The sequence below is a fragment of the Lampetra planeri genome, chromosome 4, assembly GCF_965212315.1.
Source record: "Lampetra planeri chromosome 4, kcLamPlan1.2.h2, whole genome shotgun sequence".
NCBI lineage: Eukaryota > Metazoa > Chordata > Hyperoartia > Petromyzontiformes > Petromyzontidae > Lampetra > Lampetra planeri.
In genome coordinates, this window is record NC_136110.1 from 9,008,982 (window position 1) to 9,024,055 (window position 15,074).

At 42.6% G+C, this 15,074-nt stretch overlaps 1 protein-coding gene across 1 annotated transcript in view; it reads left to right on the forward strand.

The window, feature by feature from the left end:
• PACRGL (parkin coregulated like) overlaps positions 1 to 15,074 on the forward strand; it is a 44,960-nt gene that overhangs the window by 5,477 nt on the left and 24,409 nt on the right. The window contains exons 2-5 of the mRNA XM_078593225.1: positions 2,802 to 2,957; positions 5,269 to 5,336; positions 6,206 to 6,296; positions 9,025 to 9,159. Of these exons, the coding sequence (XP_078449351.1) occupies positions 2,817 to 2,957; positions 5,269 to 5,336; positions 6,206 to 6,296; positions 9,025 to 9,159 (435 nt within the window). The 5' untranslated portion in view covers positions 2,802 to 2,816. The remainder of the gene's footprint in view (positions 1 to 2,801; positions 2,958 to 5,268; positions 5,337 to 6,205; positions 6,297 to 9,024; positions 9,160 to 15,074) is intronic.

A 15,074-nucleotide genomic window follows, 5' to 3' on the forward strand; every position in this document is an offset into this window, starting at 1 on the left:
GACTTACACACACACATACATCGACCCACACACACATCGACTTGCACACACACACGCACACACAGCGACTCACACACACACATCACACATAGACCCACACACACACATAGACTTGCACACACACAAACACACATGGACGTTCACACACATCGACTCACACACACACATCGACTCGCACACACATTGATTCACACACACAGACACATCAACTTAAACACACACACATCGAGCAAACACGCACATCGACTCACACGCACACATGGACTTAGACACACACTATTATTTTAAAATGTACTAACTTAATTTTAAAATTTAGTTGTCTACACACACACACCACGCACACACATTGACTAACACACACATCGACTGACACACACATTTCGACTTACAAACACACATCGACCTCACACACACACACATCGACTCACACACGAAAAAAAGATCCCCCGTCTGGCCTTGACAAACTGTAGGGGCAAGTGCTTTTAGCGAGCACCTATGAAGGCCGAACGGTACACGAGGGGGTGGGTGGCCAGGACCATGCTCGACCGCCTTTGTATCCCCAGTGGCGATGTTTGCACACTGCACCAGATACTCATTTGAGGCTGAGTCGACCTATGGGAGGCCCAGGACCGGTTCAGATAATCGTCACTGGTGTTGGCCGTGAGCGGGAATCGAACCCGGATCACCGGGTTCATAGCGCAGCACGCTAACCGCTACACTCTCGCTCCCCATGACTCACACACACACACATCGATACATAGCGACTCTCGCACACATACACATCGCCTCTCACACACACACATCGACTCAGACATGCAGACAAATCGACTTACACACACGCATCGACGCAGACACGCACATGGACTCACATGCACACATGGACTTAGAGACACAATAATATTTGAATATTTAGCAACCGCATTTAGAAATATCAGTTGTCTCCACACAAACAATATTAATTTAATATTTGCAAACTTTTTTTTTGCACACACACACATATGGACTTATGCACACACACGGATGTACACACACACTCACATCGTCGCAGACACGCACATGGACTCACACGCACACATGCACACAAGGACTTAGACACAATAATAATTAGATTAATATTCAGCAAGTAAATTTAGAAATATTAGTTGTCAACACACAAACAAAAATATTGTAATATTTCCAAGGTAATTATTAAAATAATAGGTTTCTATGTACATGAGTTTATCAAAAGAAGCAAGGAATAGAAATGAGTTGTCAGCACACAAAATTATTAATGTATTATTTGCAAGGTATTTATTTAAATAAAAAGTTTCTATCAACGTGAGTTTAGCGAAAGAAGCAAGAAAATTGTACTTAACATTGCCGTGGTGAGGCCTAGTCCCGTGCAGAGTCCCCGGCTTCGCCTAGATTGCCCAGCCGGCCGAAGTGGCACCTTGGCAGGCTGGAGGCTGGGCCGTCACCTCCCCACCATCCCCCCACCCGCGCTACAATAATACTATCGAAGTGCTATAATATTAATATGTACGGACTCTATAGTAGTAACTGCATACATCGGGATGAGGGGGGAGAGGACATCACACTGTGAATAATTTACCTCAGTGTTTTTTTAATAGAATTTTTTACGCAAAATAAAATTTCCCCCTCACCCCCACCGAACGCGTGCGACTTGGCAGGGGCCGTCCCCCCACTGAAGGCGTGTGAGTTGGTATGGGCGAGCGCGTGAAATAAATAATGACATAAAAAAAATCTCACTAAATCGCTCATTTTACTAATTAAAAGTTTAGGGACGTGAAAATCGATTAGCGCTTGCCCACCGCGGGGCTTACGGCGTGATACCTGGAATTAAAAAAATATATATTTTGCAAGTGTATGAACACATACACAGATGGACGGACAGACAGACAAAAAATGCCTTTTATAGGTAAGATTTCTGGCAATGTCCCAAACACAAAGCAGCTCTTCCTCTAGCATCTCTTTGTGCTGTGGGGAAGGGTCATTGCCTAAAACGTCATTGCTTATAATATTACGTTAGTGTTATTGACTCATGTGTTGAGTTTTGTTATTGTTATGTGTGCCTGTGCACCACTGTCAGCTCAGCATCACCACATTTGTTCAACTTATTGCCATTAGTTTGGACATCTAGTACACTCTGAGAATATATTTGTGGTATATGTGTGACCTAACATGAACATTTCGTGAAATACATATATTTTAAATGAAACTTGCATGATAATAAGTACTTGCCACTATTTAATTGCTATCCAGTGCTCATTGCCATTTTATGATTGGTGTAAAATAGTAATTGTTTTCAAAAAATTGTAAATCCCCCTAAAAAACATGTTAATGCTGTGACAAGCAATTTGAAACTGAAGAGCATGCATAGAGAATGCATTGTTTGCTTTTAAATGTATCCAATGCAATGTGAATGCTAGCACACCAGTAAAGGTCTACCAGGTTCGATTACCATTAGATAGCTGATGCTTTCAACATCATCGATGATCAATCCACTTGCTGGATGAAACTCCTGAGTGCTTTGGAAATATTTACTTTATTCACCCCTTGCTTCTACCTAGGAGTAAAATATATTTACAATCCATGAGGTCGATAGGTGATTTACCAAAGGTGGTCAGAAGCGTGGTTGCCTTCACCTCTTCCAACCCATTTGGCCAGGGTGAAGATCAAGGAAGCAAATGCTTCTTAAGGGAGGGATCCTCTTCCTTGCAGTTGCATGTTTTTTTTTACATATCTCACTATTTGTACTTTTATTTGAGTCGTTTTGGTAATTTTACTTTGATTTATGTCAGCTGTCGAGCTGTAGAATGACATCAGCAGCCGCGAGCAAATCCAAGGTGGTGTCGACCAAAAGGAAGCCGGATACCACAGGATCTGCTGGAGCGCAAGGCAGGGTGGTGTTAAAACCCAGGCCCAGTGCTCGGCTGAATCCTAAAACCATTGATCCGGTGAGTGTTTGCCACTTTCATTACCTTTAATATCCTGTACCTGCTGTGTCTTCCAGCATAAAGTAGTTATTCAGTTACCCAGCCAACCTCTTTTTATACTCTTAAATAAGATTAAAATATGCAGTATATGACACGGATGGGACTATGCTCATGTACACCATACTTCAATCAATCAAAGCCCTGCTTTTAATGACTTTACTCATTCTGACATATTCTCTTATACAGTAACTGAGCGTTTGGCCTTTTTGACCAGCATGTACATTTTTAGGTTAAAAATAATTTTTGGCATTAAAACTCCTCCCTCCACCACCTTGTTCAGTCTGTTGTGCGTTTAATATTCAAACACTCCATTCAGATGTAAGGCCACAATGTTTGGCAGCACAGACACAGTATCGCTTGTGTTAGTTGAACAAGTGAAATGTTTATCTCGTGTAATGTTGACTGACTTAATAAAAATGGTTGAGCTACAAAATATGCTTATATTGTAGAATGCAAACCACACCACTGCAAAATGTATGATATATTTTATTGCATTTAGCATTGTTTCATACATTTGTCTTTATAACTTTGTAGACTTGTATTCTTTGGTTCTTTCGGTAAAGTCACGTAGATAGAAAATAATAGATCACGACGTTTCGATCGCAACACAAGCAACCGTCATCAGGTGAAACAAACACAGCAGGAGAACTGCAGTTCTCACCTGATGACGGTTGCTTGTGTTGCAATCAAAACGTCGTGATCATTTTATTTTCTATCTACGTGACTTAACCTAAAGAACCAAAGAGTATGGATTCCTACAGTCACGAAAGCTCAAATCAAGTTTGCAGATTTGGTTAATACTGAAATCTGCCTTCAGCCACAAGCAAATGAAAGGTGGGCATGGTGATGTATTAGATTGCCAAGCCTGCTGGCCTGAGGTGGTGACAAGATGTTACCCATAATAGAGGTTTTTGGGTTAGATTGCGTAAATATAAATGTGTCGTGAAACCTGCCACCACCCGGCACAGACAATTAGTATGGTTTGTCACGTCAACAAAATATGCCAATTCGTTACTAGTTCAGCACACCGGTGTGTTGGAAAGTAAATGCACATTATTAACAATTCTAGTAAGACGTTTCGCCAGTAATTACAACAGTAATTACAACAGTAATTACAACTCTGACTGTCTGCCTGATGATGCTAGTTGTAATTACTGGCGAAACGTTGTACTCGTAAAACGTTATACTTGTAAAAGCCTACATGTTAAACTGACAAGATGTAATGAGACGAAATGGATTCCTGAATCAATCTGTGAGGAGCTTTGCTTGTTTTCCCCTCAAATGTGTGTTTTTCCCTGTTTTCAACAAAAAAAACTTTATTTTAATATACCTATTACTTTAAGCTGTGCATGTTTTTGTCTTAAATTTGCCCTGCATTCTTCCAACACAATAATTTTCCGAATAAAATAACGGTTTGTTTCATATCATAAGGTGCCAGAATATGAATACAACAAATGCATATAATCTGACTAAGTTCAGTACAAATTGTTATGCCCTTTTAAATACTTAAATGACATTTAGACACGTAACCATTTTCATTTCACGCGCTCTTCATGACTCCTCAATGCTCATGCATTTTTAAGATCCAAAGGGTATGATTAAGTAACTTCATCTGTTAGTTTTAACCATGAATACAACATATTTCTTATTCTATTCACGTATATTTTTAGCTAAAATATAATTAGAAAATGTTACTTTTAATGGTTCACGAAAGTTATGTTTAATTGTTTCTCATGTTGCCATGAATCTTCGTTTATGTTTGCTTATGGGTTTATTTTTTCCTCCGTCAGTGTTGTTGTTGTTTATGTTCCATCTTCTTTTAAATTTGAATTACAGTATTGTAATTTCCCTGGAACAAGATGCACCTTCAAAGGAACAAAAATATGCACTCTTTCCCTTCCATAAAACCGTATTCCCTCTGACTGGGTATTTTTACCCCAACTGCGTGGCACGTTTCTCAACACAACAATAAAATATTGCGTGTTTATATTGTCCAGTTTTGTTGAGTAACTCACTTGGTTTCATTGAATTTTGTTATTCAAAGGTGTTTCATCACCTGCTAGCAACTGGCTAATGGCAAGGCTAAATTTCGAGCGTAGAAGAAAAATACATAAATGCTAATGCTTCACATTCTCGGTAGTTAGGTTTAATTGTCTGTCATGTTTCCTTTACGATTTTTTTCGCCTTTTCAGTACTGTGTACATTTTAAACGTTACATCTTTTGCATTAATGTCACGTGATCATGCTGTTGTTTACATGTGTTATTTTACAGTTCAGTGATAGAACTAGACCGATTTCTGCATTTGCTACCATCTATGCCAAAGCTGGAATTCCATGCAGGTACTTGACCACGTGGGTTGTTTGCAATTATTGGGTCAACATAGAGTAATGATTTTTCCATGGAATTACGAAGTAGGAGGAAAAAGCCTCCCATACTATATAACCCACACGGCCACACATGAAGATGTAATGTCAGTGCAAGCTTGAGGTAGAAGTGTTACATTCCATTGCAATATAGAAACTTGTAGACTTGAGTTAGCACAGAGGTCACACTGGGATGGATAACATTGCCTCATTTCGTTTGCACGCTTTCCTGCAGGGCATGTCTTTGTGTTAGAAATTGCATCACACATAAACACACACCTAGTGCCAGTGCTATGTAGCCAGTGTATTTAAGAGTTTAAACAGTCAGCTTGCATTCATTTTAAAAAGATGAACTCAGAGTCCCTTTGGCTATTGTTCTTATCATTATATACAACAATCACTACACATTATGATGGTGAGAACTAGATGCACCTAAATGTCACTTGTAATGTTAATATTATACAAACATGTCGCTGTTTATTAAAATGTACGAATATAAATTATGTAAGACAATTACATAGTCTAATATTTATAAACATTTAGTGAAAATATGTTTTACATTTTAAGCATATGTGAAATATGTAGAGTATAGATGTAATGTTTGAATGCCTCAGCTTGTTAGCTTTAATGATCTTATTTTTATGAGTGAATTAATTGGCAGCTTCTTTAACTCATACATAATTTAATTCTAGATAAGTTTAACATGTAACGTTATTATCACAAACAAGAATATTACTCTTTATTTCAGGCATGTTTATTTAAAATTATGTCTCGTTTCCAAAATTGTTGAGCGCACAGCACTAGTTTTGCTTTCACTGTTGTGTGTTGTAATTGCTGTCTGATAGGTTGGTGCATGGCTCAGTAAAACATAAGCTGCATTGGGACACCCCACCAGAAGATATTCCATTTGATCCACTTCTCATAACCTTGGCAGAGGTGAGTAATTCGAATAAAACTTGAGTAAATACCGTGCACATTATATGCAACCATCGGAAGACAATAGCATTATAAACACTGGAATAGAATAGACTAAAAATGGGGCTTAATTAATACTCAGGCGAAAATGTACAAATTGGTAACTGAAGAATATATGAATGTTAATATACACAGTAAAGTTATTGTCGTTTTCTATATTTATTAAATTAGAACTAAAGCTTTGCAAGCAGAAAATTTAAAGTAAAAATGCACTCGCTTGTTTTAAAAATAATACGTATAAAATGTAAGAACATTTATTAGTTACTATGTTGCATAGGTAGCATATAGAGAGTTGGCTAAATTATAATATAAGATAAGGTTAACTTTTTATCTTAATGGATTCATTTGATTTTACTTATCATCTTTGAAAAACCTTGTGTTTCTTTTTGTTTTCTATATATAACTTGACAGTCTTAAATGAGTAACTGGGGAGACAAAGACGGTTGGCTGCCCTTGGTTCAGGCCACATCACCCCTCATGTGCCATGTTGGCCTTCATAGGTGATCACTAATAGCACTTGACCCAAGTGCTGAAGCAGGTACAGTGAGGGAAAAAAGTATTTGATCCCCTGCTGATTTTGTACGTTTGCCCACTGACGAAGAAATGATCAGTCTATAATTTTAATGGTAGGTTTATTTGAACAGTGAGAGACAGACTAACAACAAAAAAATCCATAAAAACGCATGTCAAAAATGTTATGAATTGATTTGCATTTTAATGAGGGAAATAAATATTTGACCCCATTGCAAAACATGACTTAGTAATTGGTGGCAAAACCCTTGTTGGCAATCACAGAGGTCAGACGTTTCTTGCAGTTGGCCAGCAGGTTTCACACATCTCAGTAGGGATTTTGTCCCACTCCTCTTTGCAGATCTTCTCCAAGTCATTAAGGTTTCGAGGCTGACGTTTGGCAACTCGAACCTTCAGCTCCCTCCACAGATTTTCTATGGTATTAAGGTCTGGAGACTGGCTAGGCCACTCCAGGACCTTAATGTTCTTCTTCTTGAGCCACTCCTTTGTTGCCTTGGCCGTGTGTTTTGGGTCATTGTCATGCTGGAACACCCATCCACGGCCCATTTTCAATGCCCTGGCTGAGGGAAGGAGGTTCTCACCAAAGATTTGACGGTACATGGCCCCGTCCATCGTCCCTTTGATGCGGTGAAGTTTTCCTGTCCCCTTAGCAGAAAAACACCCCCAAAGCATAATGTTTCCACCTCCATGTTTGATGGTGGGGATGGTGTTCTTGGGGTCATAGGCAGCATTCCTCCTCCAAACATGGTGAGTTGAGTTGATGCCAAAGAGCTCCATTTTGGTCTCATCTGACCACAACACTTTCACCCAGTTGTCCTCTGAATCATTCAGATGTTCATTGGCAAACTTCAGACGGGCATGTATATGTGCTTTCTTGAGCAGGGGGACCTTGCGGGCGCTGCAGGATTTCAGTCCTTCACGGCGTAGTGTGTTACCAACTGTTCTTCGTGACTATGGTCCCAGTTGCCTTGAGATCATTGACAAGATCCTCCCGTGTAGTTTTGGGCTGATTCCTCACCGTTCTCATGATCATTGCAACTCCACGAGGTGAGATCTTGCATGGAGCCCCATGCCGAGGGAGATTGACAGTTCTTTTGTGTTTCTTCCATTTGCGAATAATCGCACCAACTGTTGTCACCTTCTCACCAAGCTGCTTGGCGATGGTCTTGTAGCCCATTCCAGCCTTGTGTAGGTCTACAATATTGTCCCTGACATCCTTGGAGAGCTCTTTGGTCTTGGCCATGGTGGAGAGTTAGGAATCTGATTGATTGATTGTTTTTGTGAATAGGTGTCTTTTATACATGAGCTGAGATTAGGAGCACACTCTTAAAAGGAGTGCTCCTAATCTCAACTCGTTACCTGTATAAAAGACACCTGGGAGCCAGAAATCTTTCTGATTGAGAGGGGGTCAAATACTTATTTCCCTCATTAAAATGCAAATCAACTTATAACATTTTTGACATGCGTTTTTCTGGATTTTGTTGATGTTATTCTGTCTCTCACTGTTCAAATAAACCTACCATTATAATTATAGACTGATCATTTCTTTTTCAGTGGGCAAACATACAAAATCAGCAGGGAATAACATACTTTTTTCCCTCTCTGTAAGTCATGTTTAAAACAAATATGTATATACATTTAATATCAATAATGTAGCATGTGCAATACTACCCAATTGCCATTCTATTTTAACATGAAGCTTTGATATGACACTTTTATATGCTAATATATTCTGCATTTAAGTTAATGTGTCCACAAAAATGAGCTTATTAGCTCAGACAGCAATTTTAAATACATCTATGCCTCTTAGACACCTATGGGTTATTGCTCAACAATGCCATTATTTATGAAAATTCTCGCATCCGCTGTCATGCTTAAGAGTCTTTAATGGGAGCAGAGTAGCATGTTTTCAGCATCTAATGGGTTGTAAATATATGAATGTTTTATAGATTAATTACACTTAACATTTTTTTATAATAACCACAACTAATTGCTGGGATCCATATACAATAATATACTGTGTACAAATAAACACAGAGCTTTCATAAATAAACCAATATGTAATTCAATTAATATGTTGACTGTGATCAACAGTGGCATTTGGCGATATTGGTGAGTATGTCAGTAATTTTAACACTGTGGTTTTTTCTTGCCGCAGGGCTTGCGAGAGACATGTCACCCATACACATTCGTTTCCAGAGAGGGCTTTCGGGAGCTGCTGCAGACACAAGGGTCTGATGAGAAAGCCCTGCCATTACTGCCTCGGCTTGCCCCCATCCTCAAATCTGCACTGGTGAGACCTAAGCTCCCTCGTTGTTACAACCATGTCTTTGTAAAAATTATGCACATCAAATTTTTTGTGCAGTGAAAAGTAATTTAAGTAAAAAAACAATCCTTCGTTTTAAATAAATAATGGATGATCATTTTGAAGATAATCAAGAATATGAGATTAAACTATATCAGAGATAATTCCTAAAAAATAAACACATGTGAATATGGACTTAAAAGAATATTGCAGACTTTGGCTGGGCATGGTGGTGCACACCTGATAACATTTTTTAGAAGAGTTTGTGGGAAACACAGATTTGTGACCTTTCCAAATATGCTGAGCTGCACGGTGGCCAGAATATATTATTCTATCAAATGGCTTGAATTCATGTTTATTGTTCAATCATTTTATATGCACATTACATATGTTATTTCTTATAAGCAGTAGTGAGCCATAAGTCTGTACACAGAACATGCATCTTTGTTTAAACTAAATAATAATTCTACATTTGTCGGAAACCATTATACATATACATTCGCCCAGATGGAGTGATGAGATCAGCTTGTGCGCAAGAGCTATATGGATTGATGCAAAAAATAACATGAGAAATGACGATTGCTTCGGGATGATTTCATCCAGCAGTGGATAGATGATGGCAGATGATGACATAAAATGTCTATACCTCTACATTTATTTAGATTTATAAATATCTATATCTTCACTGAGTTAATCCCATAATATCAAATTTTTTGGATTTGTGAATGCCACTTGTTGTTATGTCCCCAATACAACTGGGGTCAATGATGTTCATATTGATTACTTGTTGAGGCAGACAGCGCAAAATGGGCCACCATCATGCCACACTGCTTCCCAGTGTTGACTTGTACACAATGCTTAACAATCATTTGGGTCATTGTGGAGAACATAAATAGTAAATAGATGAGCATACAAAATGCCTCCTGCACATATTTCCCTCGCCACAAAAAATAATAGTATTTTTAACACAACTCATCGGCCCCATGGTCTTATGGATGTGCACAATTCCAGCAGTATCGATTCAGCACGATAAAACTGGAACCGCGTCGAAAAACAGTCTCATCAGCAGTGTCAGGCCAATGCATCTTGTAACTATTTAGGGATAAATCAAGTAAGGAGAGGCTCAGGACTGGTTCAGTTACCACTTTCCCCTGCTGTTACCCGTGGTTGGGAATCAAGCCCATATTTGCCAGGATTGCAGTGCAGAGAGAAATCACTGCAACCAATGTCCCCTGTAAATAAACACACTGAGACACACTGTTGGGCATTTCCCCCCCCCCCCACTGCTTAGGGATACTGCATTATTTGAGCATATTCAAATTTGTTGGAGCTATTAATTCAAATGATTAATTTCAATATAACACTGTGTGCAATATTTAATGAAACATGTGGAAATATATTGTATTTAATTCATGATATGGTTGTCACCTCCTGTTCTTTGCCTCATTAAATCCCAAGCATTGCTATACCAGTTTAGTAAACCCTTAACCCTTCTTATCGGGTTTATGGTATTATTACGGTTTTTCACCTGTCGTTGTTTTTGCTGGTTAATTGGATATGACGGGAATGGGTAATGTAATGGTGCAATTGATTAAAAATCTCATTAATATTGCAAGTGTTGCCTATTAATCATACCACGTATAGCACTGATGCATTTCATTAGGGCATTTTATTGTTGGCATCATTGCCTATGGGTCACGCTGTTCGTGTACATGTTTCTCCTAATATAAAATGCATTTATAATGTGACACTATAGCATGCACTATCTGATATCATAGCTCACTTTGTTAATAAGTTCGATAAATTATTTTAAAATAATACAGCATTGTCTGCAATTATCCAGCTTTTAATCTTTTTTTTTTATTATGAACTCGTAGGTTTCATGTTATCCATACCATCTTAACAACTTCTCACACATTTTTTATAACTCAGTGGGGATGCTGTAGTTTTGTAATTTACTGGATAAACAATGTTATGCATCCTATAACATTACTTGTGATAAACCTAATCAAGGTTTAGTCTTGTTGAGAATTGCAGCAGAGTGTGATTACAAAAGTTGCGTTGAATTAAAAAACATTTCCAATGTTTTGATGTTGATACTTTACATTTGTAGTGACATCGCGGGATGTCATTGTGTAATGCCGGCCCGAGAGAGGCACGGCGTGCGGTGTATTGACATCGCGGACACCACTAGGATGTGGGTGCAGTACCGGCCCTAGAGGGGCTCGGTGAGCACTGATCGATAGCGCTGGATGGCACCACGCTTGGCGTGCAGTGCTGGCCCCTACAGGATAGGGTGTGGGAGTGCTGGCCATGGAAATGGGGTTACTAAGGGCCGTGGCACTCTGGTTGGGGGCTAGGGGTGGTCACGTGTCAGGGTCGAGATCCTGCTCGAGGATTCTGGAAGGTGGTCCTGGCCAAGGGCGGAGCCAGCCACGCCACAGAGGATATAAGCCGGGTCCCCCAGAGGGACTGACGCTGTTCATCCTGAAGAAACCTACGTTCTACGTTCTACGTCCTACAGAGTCTCCAACACGTGGACCTGGACCCAAGCTGGGGTCCGGTCCGTTGTAGCTAGTTACAGTGTAATTAGTTTAGTTAGCCTGATGGTCACCACCATAGGTTGTTATTCTCAGTTGAACTCACTACAACTTGTGTCGGAAGTGGCCAAACGTTCTTTTAGTAAGCTAGCTGAGTTAGGTCATGTTTACGCGAAGCAGACCACGTACCAGGACGTCGGACGATGAGGATGAAGACGTTTTCCCTCAAACAGCCCCGTGGATGGCGGTCCCGGAGAAAGGAAGTGAGGTACCGTCGGCGGAGCAGCGCGTTGACCATCCACGCGACAGCTCACCGTCGTCAGGGAAGGAGCGCCACACAGCACACTCCCACCTCGCAGAACTCCTCCAAGTCGCGGCGTCCATCGTCGCGGAGCTCTACCGCGATGAGCCAGCGGTGGAGGAGAGAGCAACGGAGCCGCGCAGAACTCAACATCCCACCGCTATTTTCCGCCAAGAGGGAACCTCCATGGCGCAGCCCGCGTGTGCGGCCACCATTTTGCTTGAGGAGCGGAGCGAGAAGCCCGCCAAAAGTGTGCCTGCGTCAAGTTCGCCTGTTGACTTTCCATCTCTTCGGCGACGACTACCATTTGTTACAGAATTTACTTCTGCCAGAGGCGACTGGGTGGCCTTCAAGCGCAGATTTTTGAGGAATGGTGACTTGGTGGGGTGGACGGAGTCGGAGATGCTGAGAGCGCTGCCCGCCGCGCTTGACGACGACGCCTTGGTGGCATTTCTCACCATTCCGCCATCGCAGAGGGCCACGCTGCATCAAGCATTTGCTCAAATAATGGCGATCTACAAACCAGTGTCAAATGTGCACCATAAGTTTGCTGCGCGGAGGAGGGGGGAGGCCGAGACGCCCCTCGCCTTCCGTAGCACGCTATTGGCGCTAGCAAAGAATGCCTTTCCCAAGATGGACCACGATGGAATCGACTCGCTGGTCCTCGAGAGATTGTTGGTGTTTGCAAAAGACCTCCATATCGTCCTGCCGGCCGTCGGTGAAGACGACTTGTCTTCCCTCAAGGTTGCAAGATGCATCCAGGCGCATCTGCTCTTGCAACGACATAAGGGGTTGGCGGCATGTTCCGCGCCTCGCGAGGTGCGTGATACACCTGAAGACGTGCAGCCTGTCCAAGCCTGCGCATCGACCCTAGACGGTTTGGCGAGGGGATGGCATGGCGTGATGGGATGAATAACAACGATGGCGGAAGACTTCTCCTCGTCCTGGGAGCGGGCTCGTCGTGTGCTACAACTGCGGCCTACCGGGACATGTTTCATCGGGCTGTTGCGTACCACGACGACGCCTCCCCGGACTACCGCCGTCGTCCGCCCGACCGTCCTCCACTCCACTATACATCGCACACTTGGCCCCTGAATCCACCTCACTCATCGCGATCGGTCGGCTTTCATTCACGTCGTGCGTCGGTGCGTGAGGGTTCGCAAATTGATCGGGCTGACCGGTCGCTCCAACGTCGAGTATTTCTCACGTTGGCCGATGGCCTGGCCGCTCCCCAACCAGTTGGCGGTGGTCATCACCGAGGCATTTTCTCGATGGCTATGTGATGGACAAGGGTGCCCCTGAGCGTCTTTTGACCGATCAGGGCAAACATTTTTCTTCTAAATTACTGCGGGAGGTGTGCGACTTGTTGGGAACAACCACCCCCAGACGGATGGAATGGTGGAACGGCTGCACAGGACTCTGACCTCCATGTTGAGTCATCAGGTCAGCGAGTCCCAGCTTGACTGGGACTTGCATGTTCCCGGGGTCCTGGCTGCCTATAGAATGGCCCCTCACACGTCCACCAGCTACTCGCCATTTTTTTCAATGTACGGAAGGGAACACGACCCCCCGATTGATGTCCAATTACATGCTGCACCAAACAAAGCAAAATCTAAAACTTCCGACTCCATGCGCTTTACCCTTCAGAGGCTTTCAGAAGTGCGTGAGGCTTCCAGAGAATATTCCAATTCGCGCCAATTGGCAGATGAGCGGCTGAGGGGTCTCCGTTCTTCCGCACATGAGTGGGCTCCAGGTGACAAAGCCTCGCTGCCCTGCCCACAGATACCGGTGGGTACATCGCCCAAATTGTTTAAACCCTGAAGGGGACCGGTTGATGTGGTTGCAGGTGTTGTTGCACGGGGAGGGTGGGAGATGCTGGTGCTGGAGGGAGTTCCGGGCGTTCGCGTTTTACTAAAAAAAAATCTCTATCTCTCCCCCCTTGCTTTTGCTTATTGTTGTTCTGTACTTCCATCCCCTTTCCCATCCATTACTGTACATTTGTAGATATTGTATATATTGTATAGGTGGGTTGGGGTATTTATTTGTTGAGGTACACATTGGGGTTTTATTCACTTTATTCACTTTGTTCGTTGTTAAAGGGGGAGTTGACAGCCAGGATGGCTGAGTGCTACGAAGGGGGGGGGGGGGAGTGATGCAGTGACATCGCGGGATGTCACTGTGTAATGCCGGCCCGAGTGAGGCACGGCGTGCGGTGTATTTGACATCGCGGACACCACCAGGATGTGGGTGCAGTACCGGCCCTAGAGGGGCTCGGTGAGCGCTGATCGATAGCTCTGGATGGCACCACGTTTGGCGTGCAGTGCCGGCCCCTATAGGAGAGGGTGTGGGAGTGCCGGCCATGGAAATGGGGTTACTAAGGGCCGTGGCACTCTGGTTGACCCCAGAGGACACGTGACCGGTTAAGTCTACACAGGGGCCCCAAGTGGGGGCTAGTGGTGGTCACGTGTCAGGGTCAAAATCCTGCTCGAGGATTCTGGAAGGTGGTCGTGGCCAAGGGCGGCGCCAGCCACGCCGCGGAGGATATAAGCCGGGTCCCCCAGAGGGACCGGCGCTGTTGTTCATCCTGAAGAAACCTACGTTCTACGTCCTACAGAGTCTCCAACACCTGAACCTGGACCCAAGCTGGGGTCCGGTCCGTTGTAGCTAGTTACGGTGTAATTAGTTTAGTTAGCCTGGTGGTCACCACCATAGGTTGTTATTCTGTTAAGGGGCAGTTACCCCATGTGTTGGTGTTAATAAATGTGTTGCCTCCAAAGAGTAAGTCTGCGACTCAGTTGAACTCACTACACATTTATAATGAATAATCTGTTCTAATTAAGCTACATACAGTGTAAAAAAAATCATAACAAAAAATTAGGATGACATATGCAAATGTAATTGAGTGACTCAATGTCAAATGAAAATATAAACGTTCCAAGCAGATAGGGGGCATTCCTTTCGTATGTACGCAAAAATCTGTCAAAACTTGACCCCTCCCCCCCCCTCCCTGTACGCACACGTACTTTTTACACCCCCCCCCCCACCTGCGTAAGTACGCTTGA